Source organism: Carassius carassius, chromosome 31 (genome assembly GCF_963082965.1).
Source record: "Carassius carassius chromosome 31, fCarCar2.1, whole genome shotgun sequence".
Lineage (NCBI taxonomy): Eukaryota > Metazoa > Chordata > Actinopteri > Cypriniformes > Cyprinidae > Carassius > Carassius carassius.
The window spans coordinates 8,254,238-8,273,864 of record NC_081785.1 but is presented as its reverse complement, the minus strand read 5'-3'; the positions used below and the strand labels follow the sequence as shown (position 1 = coordinate 8,273,864).

General features: G+C 37.3%; 1 protein-coding gene across 1 annotated transcript in view; it reads left to right on the top strand.

Moving 5' to 3' along the window:
- LOC132111458 (VPS10 domain-containing receptor SorCS3-like) overlaps positions 1 to 7,070 on the top strand; it is a 51,621-nt gene extending 44,551 nt beyond the window's left edge. The window contains exons 21-27 of the mRNA XM_059518763.1: positions 1,096 to 1,219; positions 1,371 to 1,483; positions 2,211 to 2,342; positions 3,363 to 3,462; positions 5,325 to 5,430; positions 5,641 to 5,876; positions 6,766 to 7,070. Of these exons, the coding sequence (XP_059374746.1) occupies positions 1,096 to 1,219; positions 1,371 to 1,483; positions 2,211 to 2,342; positions 3,363 to 3,462; positions 5,325 to 5,430; positions 5,641 to 5,876; positions 6,766 to 6,827 (873 nt within the window). The 3' untranslated portion in view covers positions 6,828 to 7,070. The remainder of the gene's footprint in view (positions 1 to 1,095; positions 1,220 to 1,370; positions 1,484 to 2,210; positions 2,343 to 3,362; positions 3,463 to 5,324; positions 5,431 to 5,640; positions 5,877 to 6,765) is intronic.
- Positions 7,071 to 19,627: the final 12,557 nt, after the last annotated feature.

Sequence of the window (19,627 nt, the reverse complement as noted above, 5' to 3'; positions counted from 1 at the left end):
ATATGACTCGCTGAATATACTTGCACCGGTGTGATTGTATTAAGGGGAGGTTGTGGCCTAATGGTTAGAGAGTCAGACTCGCAATCGAAGGGTTGTGAGTTCGAGTCTCGGGCCGGCAGGAATTGTGGGTAGGGGGAGTGCATGAACAGTGCTCTCTCCCCCCTCAATACCATGACTTAGGTGCCCTTGAGCAAGGCATCGAACCCCCAACTGCTCCCCAAGCGCCACAGCATAAATGGCTGCTCACTGTGCGTACACTTCAGAATTAGACACCACTAACCCAGTGCCACTGGAAGCCATGCATGCCCATAGATGTTCCAGGCTTTTTCATGTTGCTGAGCTCACCAGTGCATTATTTTTTTCTCAGAATGTACCAAACTGTTGATTTGGCCACTCCTGATGTTCCTGCTAACTTTCTGATTAATTTGTTTTGTTTTTGAAGCCAAACTATTGTGTGTTCCACTTGCATGGAGAGCTCCTTTGACCACATGATGTGGGTTCAGAGCAACAGTTGTCCATTTACTTATCCACTTCAGCTGTTATTTTGATTTTTTTTGAGAATTAGGCATATGCAATATTGGACCCACCGGTGGGTCCCCAGAGTTGATGTGGTTATCCCATTATACACTGAAAGTACAATGTTTTTGTATTCACTAATTTAATTTCTATGAAAAATAAGGCAGCATTAAAATGTAACTGCATTGTTTTGGATGAATATTAATGTTGAAATGTCACTTACAAATGGCAGTCTATTTAGTGATGCTGCCCAACATGCTCGTCTAGTGCTAGAACAATACAAAACATCAGCAAGCCCTCCATAAATTACAAGTAAATCTCAGGAAGGAGCAGCTTGTTAAGAAATACTAGGAAATAGGATTAAGATCTTTAAGACCAATATATCTACGGAAAGCCCTGAGATCAAAAACATGACAACTGAACCGTGAAACACGGCGGGAGTTTGGTAATGTAGCACTGTAACTGCTTTCTGCTATAAATGATTCTGCCACTCACACATCAGTCAGTGCTGTGATTTGCTTTCCTGTTTCCCAGTGCAGTCAATCCTGAACCGAACGTCTCGTATATGTGTGTTTTCAGCCGCTGATCACACTGGAAGGAAGTATTTCTCACACATTCACACGAGAGGGACCGAACTCTGTCACAGTACAGGTGTCGACAGGAGGCACAGTCCTACAGGATGTGAAAATCATAACTGTCAAAGGTAAAGACCTCCAGTTGTTACAAACATTGTAGTGTTCTTTGAGATACAGAATGTGATATTTTTAGTTTCACAGAGACCTATTCAGAATTAAGAGGAATGTTTGGCAGAGTTTCATCTCTGTTCCCATCCATCCATATTCTCTCATTCCCAGACTTCTTCCGTTCTTTACTGCTGTCGTTCTCTCCTAACCTGGAAGAGCACAACCCGACCATTGCCGAATGGAGACAGGACGTGGGGCGCGTTGTCAGGGCAACACTCTCTCAGGTATACTGACTGTAAAGCCTATCATCAGTTCCTGTTGGAGTGCTCTGTTCATGTCAGTGAACTGCTGAAAAGAACTCACTGAATTTCTTGAAAGGCTGCTGATAGCTCTCCACACTTCCTCTCTCTTCAGCTATTCTCTTTCCTCTCTCTCAAACACTGCTGGTTTAAAGCCTGATGGCTCTTTCTGGGCTCTCCAGCGAGGTTCGTTCTTGGCTGAGAGGCTTTACGTGCTCTCACGCATCCAACTGATTTCCCCTCAGTCTGAGAGCGAGAGATAGGGTAACATAGTGCTACTGGCGAGAGTGAATCATAGGAGTTCAGAGTGAATATTGATGCGGCAACAGAGAGACTCTAAAGCCAGTCAGCCAATTAAAGAACAGAGCCAAAGAACTGCTCCACAGAACTCCATTACAATGAGACGCTCAAGCACAAATATAATGGTCTCCCAATACCTCTGGATTTTCAACTTGAACGGAGAGCTTTCAATACAGTTACACAACATCATATCATAAATATTACAACTATCTTGAGATTCACTGGAATGACTTATTATGATTTGCAAACATTAACTGAGATATTATTAATGTTCAAATGGGCATGAAATGAATGACTAGCTTTTACGCATGAATTAAATCCTGTCATGAATGTTAAATGCTGATCAAATTTGTTTAATTTAATGTTTACTAGCATATGAGAAATGTGTGTTTATCTGTGTGTTTTTCTCCAGGTTTGCGGCTTCCCTGAGGACCAGCTGTTGGTCTCTGTGTTTCCTGGATCTCCAACTGCCGCTGAGCTCTTTATCCTACCCAAGATAAACCAGTCAGCATTTAGATCACACACAGAGGAACAGCTTAATAAGGCAAGAACCACACATGCACACATATTAAAACAAAATGCTTGGCTATGATCCCCCAAATGACAAGGTCTGATGATTGATACAATCTGTTAAAATAACCTATTATGGTTCTCTGATGGCTAAATATATTATAGTGGCAATAAAAATAGGCTTTATTACTGCTGCAAACTACAAGCACTTACTTTAAAAATGTCATTGGCTGAATTGTAATGCCCCACAACCACAAAGAGAAATTAAAACTCCAGCAGTATTTTTTATTGCATTCTCAGTTTATGTAGGGTTATGACATACAGCTTTCCGAAATGAAAAATGTATGATCATTTTAAATGGCATAGAAAAGATTCATATTCACAATCTTTATGCAAATAAAGCTTTTTGCAGCCTTGATAAATATTTTTTAATAACTCAAAACAAATAGACAACCGTTCAAATGTTTGGGCTCAGTAAGATTTTTGTTCCAAATAAATGCTGTTCTTTTGAACGTTCAATTCATCAAAGAATCTTGAAAAACAAAAAAGTTTCACAAAAATATTCAATAAAAATATTACACTACTGTTTTCTACATTGAAAAAAATAATAATAATAATTTTTAGCACCAAATCAAAAAGACTGCTGAAGGATTATGTGACACTGAAGACTGGAGTAAGGGCTGCTGAAAATTCAGATTTACATCACATTAATACATTTTAAATTGTAATAATATTACGTTTTTACTATATTTTTGATCAAATTAATGCCATCTTGGTTAGCATAAGAGACTTTCTTTTAAAAAATATTTAAAAAATCTTACCAACCCCAAACTGAATGGTAGTAAATGTCCACATGTTGAAATAATTACTACGATTTTAGTAAGATAAATCATTATTCACACACATTTAATGCTTTAATGTTGTAACACTGCATATTAAATATTTGATAAAATAATGTGATATATTAAAACAAGGCTTTACCACTTAGATCTTCACTATTTTAACTTTCCTATTCCACATCATTACGGTCACCATCATCGTTCTATTGTTTCAGATGTCAGAGGTCTTCATGAACGCTTTAAATCAGAACCTGATCCAGTTTGATCTGAAGCCTGACACGCGGGTCACAGTGTCTGTGTCTCAGCTCACACTGGGTAAGACCTGAACGCAAGTTTCTGTTCCTAACATTTTAATCAATGTTCTCTGATGACCCAAACTGCATACACAAAATGCATTGCACTGCTTTGTCTGCGGTTATAGGGCTCATTTGGTACTGCTGTCTGTGGTTGAGTTATTTACTAATTTTTTAATTAAACTAAACTAAAGTAAATTTACTAATTTACTGCCAATGTTACAACTTCTCATACCGTTAAATTGCCAGAATGAATTTACCAGGTATTTCTGAAAAGGTCCTGTTCACACATTATCTCTTAACAGTTATTTACCAGTAAAGATAGTATGTGTGAAAGCGGCTATTAACGGTCTACCGCATTGTGTTTTGCATTTCATTGCTGCCTCTTTGTGGTAAATTACAGCGCTGTCTGTGGTCATGTGAGGTGACTTTTATGCTTCTGTGGTTACATAAAATACACTACATGATTACTTTGCTGACGATCCATTGTGTCAAATACCTCAACCTTCTCCTGGTGCTAGAAAACCTAGAGAACAGATACTCCAACTTAAATTAATATTGATCATGTGGAGCCTGTCTGAGCATGACCAGTATAGTGAGTTTGAAATGACATTACAGGATCATAAAGAGTGTCTCTCTGCCACATATAATTTTACCCTTTTCGACACAGCCATTTGTCTTCATTGCTCCAAACAGGAAAAGGTTTAGATTGCCTCCTGCATTCTGCCAAAAGGTCACAATCATCATGCGTCAACCCTCAAAGGGCTGAAAGATGGACTGTAGTGTGTGTGCGTGTGTGCAGTGAACGAGTGAGACAATTTTTAGAATTACTGAAATGGATATGCGGTTCACACATCAGAAACACTCTGAGAGACAGCAAAGACATTCATGGTTGACAGACTTTTTATTTTCGCAGTTAGCTGTTGTTATACCAATAGCATATACTGGTAATAAAATATTCTATATTACAGTAATATTCTAGGGCTGTCATTAACAAATATTTTGCTAATCGAATAATTAATCCATTATACCAATGATTATTCAAGTAATCTGATCATTTTTGTGGTAACAAAAATTTACCTAAGCGAACAAAAGACTTTAAAATAACTTAAAATACATATATAATAGCAATAAGGCATTAATAATTGGTTATTGACCAAAACTGTTTTGGGTGAACTAACCCTTTAATTCAAATGTCCACTTAATCTTTAACATTTGGCCTCTTCTTTGTGATAGAAATGCTACAGTCGCTGTCATTTCTTGAACAAGAACATGTGGACATCAAAACATGCAAACTCAAGAGTGAGGTTTTACATTTTTTAAGTTGTGGTGAACATTTAGCATAATAATGTGTTCTTCTGGGTTGGCGTAGGTTTATAAATGATTTACCTTATAAATCTGACAGAATGGTGCACATTTTTCTCAGATGAATGTTATAAGCAAAAGATAATAGAAATATGCAAAGATGGAGTTTGAGACGGTCCGCACATGTAAATAATAACTGTTTGTGTGGAGCAGCATTTACTGTGAACGGAGCTGTTAGCTAATCGCATATAAATAAAGCGCATAATAAACCCGCAGTGCATATGTTTATTTAATTGAATCGCAGCCTTTGTAAATTCACAATAACTCTTTGATTTATTTAGATTTTTAAATGATTTTAATATTTCATGCAGCCTTAGAAACCAACTAATAATGTTTTACATGGATTCTCGTCCATGGAACTCACCACTGGCAGTATTTTGCTGTTTAATCAAAGCCGTAGACATTTTTTTGTGTGTATTTTGTGTGTGTGTGTGGGGGGGGGGGGGGGGGGTCACATGCACACTTTATATGTACAGACTGTGAGATGAGACATTGAGCTATGCTGTTTATTACCCACAGCACCTTTGGTGGACTCAAGTGTTCTCCCCAGTGGCTCTGCCATGCTGTTACTGGTTTCTCTGGGTCTAGTGGGTTTGGCCATTCTCTTCATCTACAAGTTCAAACGGTAAGCCTTGCCTCTCCAAATCTCCCAGTTCTGCTCCACAAATCTGGGCTAATTATATACTGTCATTTTGATATGCCCTGGAAATACCAACTAATGCTAACAAATGATGCTCGCTTTCTTTATTGGCATCAGTGACTGTTTCCTCTTGATCTTGTCTACTTGGACTAAAAACAAAAACCCATCCAATTTTTTTATTTTCCACAACACTAGTAAAATCCCATGGATCCATGTGGAGACAGAGGACACCCATGAGAAGGAGTCCGAGATGATCAGTGCTGTCGGACAGGAGAAGAACGGCACGCGTACAACAGCCACTTCATTCACAATGTGCAACGCACACACAAGACAAACACCATTTCCCTCCAACACCGGAACACATGACAGTTTCAGCCATCTGCCACCTCCAAGAGAACTCATAGAGAAAGAGCTGGAGGCTCACAACACAGGTTAGATAAGTGATTATCCCATACACAATATTTATAGGTTTTCTTGGTCTTAACAACTCTTGTGTAGCATACTTATAAAAGGCATGCTTTTTATGGAAATATTTTATTTTAAAGAATATATAAAGTGTAAACTAAATGCAATGTTTTTATGCACTTAACTGCATGTTATTTACAATTAAATGGAAATCTATAGTATATATAAAATGCAGTTTAAGTTAAACCTAAGAGTGCTTTTTTGACTCATTTAATTAAGTGGAAGTTGCAATTAGTACATTTAAAATATATTACTTTACATGTAATACCAAAGCACACTACAGTAAAATTATAATGAAGTACTTTACATGTGCTTTAGTATGTTAGTCAACACATCTAAATAAGTGTATATCTTTAAAGCATGGCAAAATATTAAAACAACAATTTAAAATGCATTATTAATATGCTATCTACATATTAAAGCTATTTAAACATAAATTAAGTACACAAGTATACATTCACTACAATAAAACGTGCCCTTTTTTTTCAAGGGAAGTCCTTTTCTGTAATTTTTAATGTTCATAAAGATGCAATTTGCGCTCAAGGAGCATGAAGAGAAACGTGCTTGTTTTTGTGTGTATCTTTTGTTTGTAAGCGTGAGGTCAGTGGATGAACCCCAATTCATTCATTCCACTTTTATTACTCTGCTGTCAGAAAAGGTGATTGTCTTCTGTGTGTCCCGGGACTTTCTGATTCACAGTAATCAAACGGATCCTGTGACACTGAAGTGGAAAGCATTGATCACAGAGTTGCCCTTGCCTGCTGGTTGCAATTACAGTGATTTTCTGCTTTGTTTGTTCGTGTGTGTGTGTGTGTGTGTGTGTGTGTGTGTGTGTGTGTGTGTGTGTGTGTTTAGGAGGACTTGGGGTTGGAGAGCGGCAAAGGACCAGGCAGATTCCAAACTGCACCAATGTCTAAAATGATGAAGGAAGATTTGATGACATCAACTGTATTACATGTACAATTATAAATTTTTCCCTTATCTTTTCCTGTTATTGTGGTGCTTACGCTTTTTTATTATTGTGGTGTTTTACATTTGAGCTCTATAAATGAACAATTCCTTAAGTGTTAATCAAGGCATTATTAATTACAGACGTAAATTAAATAAAAATCTTTTAGAATTAAAAGATTTCTAGAATTATATATTATATCAGCACTTTAGGAGTCTTAAAATGATAATCAGAGAAACTGATCCTAAGCAGGGGCACCCAATTCCTTTTGTTTCTCCGCATGCTAACTTGTATATATATTAAGATTAACTGCCTCACATTTGTAAAACAACTTCACAAATCATATGTTACACTTTCATACAGAAAATTAAATATTTGATCATTTGAAATACACTTATAGCTTTATGTATGTTTATACTGATGCTTACATCATCTAATTCAATGTTAAGAGGTCATAAGGAGCATGGTTTTAGAGTCAAGTAGATGTACATGGCACAAATAGAGGTTGGTATCTTCATCTGTGTAGAAGCCTCATCTGCTGAATGTGTCCATTTGTGCCTTGGCAATTTGTGTTACTATTGTAAGTTGGCAACATATTCTTAATTTGGTTACTATTCACAATACACTATTCTTAGGGGTATACTCATTTGGAGCGCATGTTTCATCACTACTAATAACTGACAGCCAGTTTTATATTTGAATGTTACCTGAAAGTTACTTTAATCTGAATAAATGTATTTTTACATTAGTGATTGCCCACTGATTTTTTTTCAATGGATTTTCATTCAGCTTTGCCATCACAGAAATAAATTATTCCACTTAATCGGGATGTAACGATTCACCCAACTCATGATTCGATTCAATTCACGATTTTGATTTCACGATTGGATTCACAATTGTTTTATTTTATTTTTTTCACAAATTTTTTTATTATTGCTTGGACAAAGTGGTACAAGTTTCTTTGTGAAATTGAAATATAACATTATAATAATATACTAATATAGCACTTGCATATTATTGCTCTTTTGTTGGTTTTGATTGCTTCCGTTGTCCTCATTTGTAAGATGCTTTGGATAAAAGTGTCTGCTAAATGACAAAATTTACATATAATGTCGACGTAAATAACAAAACTAAATTCAAATTTTAAAACAAGCCCTGAATCAAATAAATAACACAAATAAAATAAATCTCTTCATATAAACAAAATAAGGCTTTGTCTGTGCTCTTTCCATTTAAAGTTACAGGCAACCACTGCATTTTAATCATGATCCAAACAAAGCTGCTGCATGCATGCAACATGAGCAGTTTTTATTCTAAATGGCATTAAATTTGAAGCAAAAACTAAAAGGTTTGACTTCAGTTTTGTGAAACTATGCATAAAACATATCTGCATGAAACATAAACTGCATTGGTGGTGAACGAGACACAGATACACTCTCTGCCAGCAGGTAGTGCTTAACGCATTTACTTGGTTTCCGCTATAAACAAAACAGTGCTGCACTTATGAACTTTAATAGGCATTATACAAAGGCAAGATGAAAAAAAATGCCATCATAACTTTTCTAAAGACAGAAAGTTAACCTCAGACATACATTCATATAAACTCCTACCCCTAATTGAATCGCGATTTGTTTAACATCTCAACCGAATTGAATCGTCACATATTTTAATCGTTACATCCCTACAGCTTAAGTGCTTAAGTGGAGTGTCAGTGTTTGATCATATAAATGCAGTGTAGCAATGGTAGTGTAGCCAGAACTAAACCAGCAAGACAAATATTTAATTGAGCAAATTCATTAATAACCAGCTTTGACAGAAAACTCCAAATCAAAATGGTAAAGTTCGGTACTTTGAGAAGGACACAGAGAGTACATCTGGAGAACAAAACAGGAAATAAATAAAAGTGTTGGGTTTTATGACTCTCAGATCTTCTGAAGTTGTTTAAAGACTCTGTACACAAAGGAAACACAAACAGTCATCTATTGAATATCCACTCATAAATGTGCAGGCTGCTGGTCTGGACAAAGGCTGTCTAAATATCCTGCACCACAGTAGCCTTTAGAATGTCGTATTATTTCATTATTTTAGCTCTCTGTCCCGCTCTCTCTCACACATATACACACCACGCACACACAGGTACAACCGCAGACGACTCTAAGCATTTTTTAAAAAGTTTATATGGTAGCATTTAAAAAAAAAAGTTGAGTAACATGGACAAAAGAGCACTCTGCATGAAACAAAGTTAGCTTTGTCTCGTCCAAGGAGCCCTTGTGATCATGTTTATGTGATAAGGGAGAGAAGGGGATGATTAGAACTTGAGTGATTTTTTTTTTTGCCTTCAAGGACAGTTCAGCTTCCTTTAAAATCTCATTTACCATTATGAATGAATATGCAATTGTAAAACTACATGTCCCATGACACTTACATCACATTATTGTGCAAACTAGTTTTGCAATGTATGATAAAAAATGTCCTGCTCTGCTCAAGTTCAACTAAAATAAATTATGTATTTTGCAAGTTTTAATTTTCCCTATTTGTGCATTTATGGATCTGTGTGAACATTAATTGCTAAAAAATTTAATAAGCCATTATTATACTATACTGTCAGCCAGGGAGCGGTGCTATAAAATTCAGGTTTCAGACTTTCTGAAGTTTATGTATTTCAACTTCCGTTAACTTTTGGAAAAAGACAGACAGCTGTCACTCTAGTCTGAAAACTGAATCTATGTCAGAGTGATTGAGCTTCGGCTGTCAGCGTGTGAGTATGTGTGTGCACGCGTGTGAGTATTTCTTGTGTGTACTTGCTGTAGCTGACGGACTGCTTAGGTTTCAACCTTTCCTGCCAGGCTCATCACTGCCTTGTGTGAAAAAGATTTAACATTTTCCAAAGGTCATCCTGAGCTTTCAGAGATGGAGAAACACTGATAAAGTCAGAGGGATTATTTAATGTCTGATGAATTATTAAAAAGGCCTGTTTTGGTGCGAGTACTTCCATCTCCTCCATCCGTTTCACTTCAGTGCCATTCTGACTGGTGCAACTGTTAGAAAAACAATCATGTTCATTTTTTCATGCACAATCATTATTCATGACCTTAATACATTTATATATACATAAAAACAATAATAATAAAATGAACGAATAAATAAAAAAATACAATGAAATGAGATGTTGTCACAGAGAAGTTGAAAATATCATTAGAGCAGCAGGAAACGTTGCAATGCCTGAAATTTTGACTATATGAATTCAACATATAGGCATTAAAGTGAAATATATTCACTTGTGCCAAATATAACTGCCAGGCTTCAAATTTGGATGCCAACTCGCCTCCCAACTGGATAAAATCAGAGCCAGAGACTGATATAGGAAATGTGGTGACCTTCCAATAGCAAAGACTTTATGAAACGGCATTCTGTTTTATGTGCGTCATTACAGGATTTTAAGCGAGATGGTTGTCATTAGTGATATCAAACTAATGATTATGCTTATATTTACAAGAACCTCCTCTTGCCTTAGACATTACAGAATGACCTTTTTTTTTTTTTTTTTGCTAATGTGACCATGTTTCACATTTATTGCTGTTAATCGGTATAACTACAGATCTGCTGTGAGATTCCATATTCTTAAGGATTTCATATCCTAATTTTTACTACCAGGCATCTAGTGACCAATGAATTTTCCTAATGTCCATTTTTAATGGGCAATGAAGTGTAATTTAAATTGTAGCATTTTATGCAGTAGAATCCCTAAGAGATTTTACTGTTAAGAGTGAATCAATTTGAGGACATATGTTAATTTGATTTTCTGAATAACAGGGTTGCTAGGGTGTTGCTATGCAGTTGCTAGGGTTTTTTTCGGGTGGTTGCTAGTGTGTTGCTTACTGGCCCAAATAAAACATGCTATTTATTTCCTTATGTTTAAAACAGTTTTCATGAGATTAAAATTACCAAGTACATCTTTTATTAAAGTGGAAATGTGTGCAAAACATATAATTTCATCCGCTTTACCATTCTTTTAATTTATACTTGCATAATCCCTCTGAGTTCAAAGATTTGCTTGATTCTCATCTGGAATTGAAAATGGAGAGATTAAGAACAGTATGTTCTGTTAACATGTAACAGAGGCCAATGGTTGCATGTGCAAACAGCCTATAACTCCCTATGTGCATTTTGTATTCGATATTCAAGCTGCGCTGGTTTGATCTCCCAATCACTGTGTATCAGTGTTTTTAATAATAAAATATATATTGTGATTGTATTTGCCATAATTGTAAATTATGCACTGAATTATGCATTATGTTTGAACATGATAAAGCCAGCCACATCAAAGTTAAATTAACTATGCTTAGCAACTTTTTTAATCAACACAAACACACACATTCACACACACAATCCCACAAAAACCAATGTGACTTTGTAATACGGTTGTATTACATATGAAATTTGTAGAAATACAAATAAAAAATAAAAATTAGCTACCCAACCCATATAAAGTCTGTTATTCATAAACACTCCCAGGTGAAGTGAAAGATAAAGACAAACCAGATGAGAGCTGCTGACCATCAGTGATTTTGTTACTTCTTTTTGTAATGTAAACAGTGTAACTTACTGCAGTCTAACCTAAAGAAATAACTTCATAACTTTTTGGGATCTTTTAAATTAAGAAAATGCAGTAGGTGCAGTAAAGAAATTTTAAAATGTTACAAAAGATTTCTATTTTAAATAAATGCTGCTCTTTTATTTTTATTTATTTGCAAACTGTACCTAATAGTATAAGAACAGTAATAACACAGCTCTCCTCAACAAGCCACATCTGATGATTTGAGGTATCGTTTACAGCCATAGCACAGGGCATGTTTAGTTACATTACCAATTTTAATACTCAAAAAATTAAATATTTGAGTAATAGCAACAGTGCTGCCATCCTTAGCAAGCACTACTAATGATGTCAAGTGTATCAGGATGTGTTTATTGACCAGGAAACAGTTTAAAGACTTAAATCAGGACTTCTGGGTCCAGGTGCTTCAGAACGATCAGGGCCAACCAGGGACCCTGGGAAATAAACAGCCGCCCTTCGTGCTCTTTATCATCATTTCCATTACATCAAGCAGCTCGTTATCGCCGTGTGTTTTTATTAAGTCTGAGTTTAATGTTGAGTATCTGCTAAGTGAAAAGGCTCAGTGATTAATGCAGTAAAGCACTGTTCTCAGATCTGTGGACTAAAGCGGTCTCATACACAAAAGTGCAGTAAACATGGACAGAGGGGTGAATCCATCTCACTAGTACAGAATTTCTCTACTGACTCCCCAGTGTGTAACTACTGAGAAGGAGTCTAGTCTGACTAATGACTGTCTCTAACGTCCTACTGGGACCCGTTACACTCTCTCTCTCACACACACAGACACATATCCTCACGCACACATGGTAACTCCTACTCTGTGACTAATGATGGTGTCTTATGGCCCATACAAGGGTCAGTAAATCAATTACACATTCTAATAAAGAAGCAGACACAACTATTTCAGCCTGTCACCACTGATATATTACACATACTATGAATGAGATTGCATGTGCGTGTGTATGTGTTAACGCTCCACTGAGGACTTTCAGACTCCCACACCACAGTGTGGACTTATGATGGAATTATACTGAATAATAATGACAACTAACTACCAATCTAAATCATTTCAATGCCATCAAACTGTAAAACTAACATCTGCTCATTGTTTATTCTACTGCTATAAATCATCTTTAATTAGTGCTGAAAAATGATGTACATTTCTAGTGTTCATTTAGATGAATTTAATCTATGCAAGCGTGAAAATCAAACTGCTACTCTGTTCTTTTCACTGCATAATTATTAGTTTCAGTAGCATAACTAGACTGACTTACAGAGAGCAGATAATGCCTTCAACCAGGATTCTCTCCACTGTATAAATAATGCCTATAAAAAGAAACCACAAATTAAACTACTGTTTGAACTTTGAAATAATTGTCTATTTTGCAGATCCAATTCACTGACCCATTAAAAAATAATTAACTGGAAAATATCAGTGGATCTATAAAGAAGAAGGACAGGTGACACTAGGATTTTGCAAAGGAGGCTATACCTGATCTTTCAAGGGTACTTTTCCTGAATGAATTTCTTGACTTTGACACATTTGTACATATGTTTTTATTTAATTTCAAATAAAATATGTTGTTTCTGTGAATGCAAATTTCCAGCAGCCATCATTTCAGTCCTTCAAAAATTATTCTAATATGCTTTAAATAATTTGGTGCTCAAAAAAACATCTCTTACTATTTCCAATTGTAAAAACTGTGATGCTAAATATTTTTGTGGAAACAGTGAAGCATTTTTTTTTCGGGATACTTGAATACAAAAGTGTGTAAAAATATAATTTTTCAGTTTCTAGAGTCAGTCTTTCTTGCCAGTGTTGTCCAGAGGCAAAAGCTTTATATTTTCTTTAATGGTTAGATCTTTGATTTTAATAGAGTTGAGCAGCATGTGTACACCTTTATCTCATTTAAATATGACTGAATTCTATTAAACTTGGTTTATTGAATGAACATGCAGTGACATCTAGTGACACCAACAGCAATACTTATGTCTCTAAAAGTTGATTCATAACACGGTGAGTATACAGCATTATGTCTTTCAGAAGACAAATTAAAACCAAGTAAATAATAAAAATCAATATAGCCTCCCCACGAGTCAAATGCGATAAAGCCAGAAACTGAACTGTATCTAGTTTACAGTGCTGATTCAAACCTGACAGCCTTGTTAACAATGTACTCATTCCCCATTTGCATATTCACAATCATAGCCATCGGTGAGGTCATCAACCTCTTCTGATGTCAAACTCTAATAGAGGTTTGGTACACATGTTGTCAGCAACAACAGTGTTTACTCAATCCACCGCTTTAGGGCATTTTCCCCATCATTCTGAATGGCTGCAATTCGTATATGACTAATATGCTATGGTCATGACTGCAATGTGGAGTAATGAGCTGCCAACCCCTGTAGACTGTGTTATCCATAAACACTCACAAGCGAAAACATGTTAGTTTAAAGGCGGTGCAGCTACTGAGGGCAGCGAATATAGTGAGTGGGCATGAGAAATTGTGGTCTTCTAGGGAACGAGAATTATGGTAAGGTCGTGGACGTCGTAATGCGCCCAGGGCTTGAATAAAGTACAAACCATTTAAATCTGATCGCCTGATGTATTACAACAAAACAACCAGGTTGCAGACAAGCTGGCTAGTCCAGACAACAAGCAAAACATGACTCTATAAGTATAGAGGTTCAGTTATTGATGTCTAAAACTATAATTCATGCCCTTTTTTTTTACATTTATAATCATCTACTTTTCAATGACATGTTGCTCTGCTGCTGAACTGTGCACAGGTGAGTTATGCAAGACAGAGGCCAAAATACCAGTGTTGAAATGTCATATTCCCACTTTCTACTTCAATGCCTTCCCGCCTATCACACGTCACAGACACTACTACCAATAATGCAGGGAGAGGGAGAAGGAATGAGAGTTTTCAGGAGTGATGTTATTACTGCGCCGAGATCGAAGTGCTGCGAAGTGCTCTTCCGCCATACATTTTAGTTATAATTTTTTATCCGCTTAGAAAATCGCCACATTTTATTTTGTGTCATCATATTTACTTGTGTAACTAACCATCTTTAAATAGGGAAAACATGGAAGTGTTTGGTGGCTTCTAAATTCATCCCTTTTTGGATCCTACATGGTGCTAAGCTAAATGCTATAGTGGTGCCGTGAGCTTCAGCTATTAAATGCATGCACTGAGACATGAGAGGTACATATCAACTCGTCTAAGCTGAGGGAAGAACATAGTGGAATGTGGAACTATATCTTCAACATGTTTTACATTAAACAATACTTTTGGATTGAACTATTTTAAGAGTTTACTACGAAAAACCCTGCACAAAGTCACTGACTTTTTGCGACAAGTGGGATTCAGCTTACGCCATTTCTCATTCATTCCTATGGTATCCGTAAACGACAACTGACTGAGCGTTGTACAACTCTGGCTGAAATTCAGTGACATCAAGGCTGTAATGTGATTAGTTATTAAGGGAACCATGTTCCAAGTTAGCTGTTATGCATTCTCCAATAGTAATACAGACCCTCTCATCTCCTTATAGTCAGACAATCTCTGCAGTCAGTTACAGTTTACGTTGCACAGCAAAAAAAAGAAAGAAAAAAAAAGAAAATTGTCACTGAAATTTAAGATTAGGTTTTATTCTGTTTATTCAGCATAGTGAAGCCTCTCCTCCATTGATATCCATTCAATAAAATGGTCTCTGGTCTCTCTGGTCTCTGGTCTCTTTCCCTGCATACCACATTAGCAATAGCCATCACACTTTTTTTGGCTGAAGGTTGCAGGCTTGCCTTCCAGTGGCTTTGGCACTGCTATTGACAAAGGGTCATTACTGGGGAAAAAATGACCTTGTCAGAATATTGCGACTGACCAATCAGAATCAAGTATTTCAGAGAGCCATGTAATAATAGCTTGTAAACCTATGGTGCATTCACCCATGTCATAATTACCATAATTAATAGATGACAACCTAGGACTGTTCATGTGTTAGAACTTTTTTGATCCCAAAATGAATCTGTGAAATCTGATAATGAATAGACAAAACCACAATAGGCCTATTAGTAACAGTTTTTATGCAAATTAAGCACTTATTATACTTTTATGCTAATTAAGCACTTATTATGCTTTTATTTTGTATTTGTATTTTTTCCATTTTTGGATTTTACGACATCAAATTACACTTTTTATTGATATTGGGGTTTATTGAAACCCCCATGATAAGATAACCATAATGATAAGTATAGTGTATTAGCATCCACACCAATGCAAAATAACATTCTGTTTATTATCAGCGTGCTGGAGTGATGATTTCTGCCAAGCCAAGCCTTGATCAGGTGGATTCTGATTGGCTGTCAGTGTTTTCATCAAACATCAGCTTGGGGAAAAAAAAATAGTTCTGAAAGGGATTCCAACGATATTGTTCCTCTGTGTTGTAGATGTGATGGGGACATCCCTATTCTCATAAAATTATTAAATAATTCAAACTTTCTTGTTATAGTTATCGTTTTGGTGTCAGCAGGCCTTTAGAGCGCTGTTCCAGTTGTTATTTTCAAGATGAAAGTGAGAAAATTCTTTTTAACGGACGTGAGTGCAGCCTATAGTAGCCATCATTTTATCGTAAAAAAGAGCTGAGGTAGATAGGCCTACGAATCCTAAGCCTTGACCTCTGACCCCACTCTATTTAATCATATGTGTCAAAGCATCACAGGCAAGCAAAACGCATGTCTACTTAGACTTGGAATTGAAAAGGACGGTGTAAATAATCTGCTCCAAACAATCGGAGGGCATCTGTCACATTAATCTCAACGGGAATCAGATGAGACAGATCCTCCTGTGGATAGAGGATGTTTTATTCTTTTTGTTCTTGTGTTGGAGAGTGGCCTTGAATTATTATATGATATATGAGCACAGATACACAAATGCAGGCTTAAAAGTATGCGCACACACAGACACACACATATTGACACTGTATTTGATACAAAATATAGTGTGTGAATATGATTGTTTGTGTGGGTCTGGTTTTGACTATATTGTGGGAGCCAAATGTCACCACAAAGATAGTAAAACCTGCATTATGCTAATTCATGTATTAATGAATATGTAAATATGCTAAATGGTTTCTGCTAACGGTAGGATATGGGCTGTGCTTGTGTGTGTGTGTGTGTTTGTGTAATAAAGAAAAAGGTAGTGTATGTAACTAATATTATTCAGGTATCTCACAACAGGGCAGAGGGAGAGAGAGAGTGGCAGAGATTGATTTGATGCCCCAGGTGGTGTCCTCCTTTCATTTGTTGGTTTCAGGGTTCAGATGATTCAAAAGCAGGTCAGCGGCATGAGGTAATTGAACAAGCTGAACTCTCACACCTCTCTAAGTGGTTATCTTTAAATCTTTACAGTTCTAATTTTGCCTGGGCTTTAGGTTTGTGCATTGAAATGGTAATAATATGACATAAAAATTGTATTATATTCATGAACATCCATTTGGACTAGTTTAATTAATAGATAGTATTCATTAGTGTAGACGTTGAAACACTCAAGTGCCTTATTAAAGCACGCGGCATTTATTAAATCTCTACTGCCACCTAGTGTCTCAAATATGATTTACATCAGTGGTCTCCCGAAGACCTTGCTCAGCTGCATCAGGGGTCTCATTTATAAAACTATGCGTAGGATCTTTACTAAAAGTTTACGTGCGCCCAAAAGCCAAAAATGGCGTACGCCAAAAAATATTCCGATTTATAAAACCGTGCGTACGCACACCTGTAAGCAATGTTCCCTTTATAAATCACAGATCACCCGCAGATGTGCGTACGTGAACCAGCCTCATATCCCGCCCTGTACACGCCCATTTTTAACCATAAATAGTCAATGCAAATCACCTCATGATTGCTGATCAGCATGTAAATGAGAGTGGAATCCCATATATACCTGGAAAACTGGCATGCGACCCGCCAATTAATTAATCCAAGAAAGTGAAAACGTGCATTTCTGTTAGCCTAATTTTAATAATGGCGACAGGTGAGAAAAGAGGAAAAAAACGTAATTTCTCAGATACTGAGATTGAAACACTTGTAGGGGAGGTGGAGGCTCGGAAAACTGTGTTATTTGGTGGCCACAGCAGTGGGGTCACTAATAAAAAGAAGCAGTGCGAGTGGCAAAGTATTGCTTCTGCCGTCAATTGTGTCAGTGGGACAGAACGGACAGTTGCAGAATTAAAGAAAAAATGGTCCGACCTGAAGGTATACAAATTTTTTTTTTACCAACATATTACATTTGTGTTTTATTAGGCTATATAAATAGCAATATTGATTTTCAAAAAGTTTTATTTACATGTGCTTACAGTATACAAAATATGTGAAATAAAGATTCTCATTCATTCAAGGTGGAGGCAAAGAGAAAACTGTCCTCCCACCGCCAGAGCGTGGCTGCAACTGGTGGGGGCCCATGTACAGCTGATCTCACATCAGTGGACAGCAAAATCGCGGCTATAATTGGGGAGGTCAGCGTGTGTGGTATTGTGTCGGAAAAGGAGGGAGACACTGACGTGACTGAAACCACAGAGGAGCAAGGTTAAACCGATTTTTAATCATTAACGCTGTACATTTGAGTGTGTGGGGTGATAAATGGATAAATGTTGCCAATTGTTTGTCCTCCAGTCCTTCCGGAGTCTGAAGCTGTAAATGAACAGGAGGTTCAGGGTGAGGGGTTCTCAGATGCAGATGCACAGCGTCCGGCTCAAAGCAGTGCCCCTTCTGCGTCTGGCACGTCCAAAAGTGGTCGGGTACTCACTGACGCAGTCCTGCAGTTACAGCGAGAGACAATAAACGCTGTCAACAGGGTTGCAGATGAGCTACGGCAGATGAGAGAAGTGATGCAAGAAATTGCACAATCATTAAAAGATGCAGTTAAAACATGAACCTTGAGTTTTGTCTTTCTTTACAAACGCCGCATGACATCCTCACGGATTCTTGCACCTCGTTGATATCCCTCTTGTCGGCCAGGGGGCTGTGGCTCGGGGTCGTAATGCTGGGGTAGAGGGAGATCAGGAGGGAGAGGAATACCGTTTCTCAGTGCTATATTGTGCAAAACACCACACGCCCTGACAATCTTGCACACTTTTGCTGGATGGTATAAAAGTCTGCCACCCGAGGCATCCAGAGCACGCCATCTGCATTTCAGGATGCCGATGGCACGCTCCACAACTGCGCGGGCACGAGAGTGGACCTCGTTATAATGGGTTTCCTCTGCGCTCTGCGGGTTTAAAAATGGGGTGAGGAGCCAGCGTCTCAGGGGGTAGCCACTGTCGCCTGCAGGTTATAATTATATTAAAAACAAAATTGTTACGGTTTCTACTTTTTAATATTGTTAAACTCACCAAGAAGCCAGCCATCACGTACTGCGCCTGCATTTAGTCTGTTCCCTACACTATGTGTCAAGATAAAGGAATCATGTGTTGAACCAGGCCAGCGTGCCACAATGTTTGTGAGGGTCATGTTGGAGTCACATATGATTTGCACATTAATAGAATGCACATGCTTTCTATTAACATAAGCAAATTCATTTTCAGATGGTGCCCTTATAGCAACATGAGTGCAGTCAATTGCGCCGATTACATTTGGGAAACCAGACATTGCTGCAAATTGCGTTTTAATTTCGGCCTGTTCTCGCACAGTGTAGGGGAACCTGATGTATCGACTAACCATATTAAGTATACCATTTAAAACGACAGATATTATGGCACTCAGGGACGGCTGTGATATACCAGACCTATAGGGTGAGATGATAGATTCCAATAGAATTATTTCATATACAAAAAGGTCTTAGAGACAAATTTGAGGATTACTTATAGTTTTTTTATATTATTAATTTACCTGTCTGCCAATTCCCGCTGGAAAAAGCCGGTTGCCAAGAACCCCAGAGTGGTGAGGACTTGTATTTGGACTGGGATGGCATGGTTCCGGCGTGTTGCCCTCTCTAATACTGGACCCAATTCAGCACATAGATCCAAGATCACAGCTCTAGGGAATCTAAATCGGCTTATTAGCCAGTCATCATCATGGGCCAGGAAATCATCATGGTCCCTGAAAACTCGTTCTCTCCTTATTCTGCCATTAGCGTAATCCTCCAACAGTGCCAGGA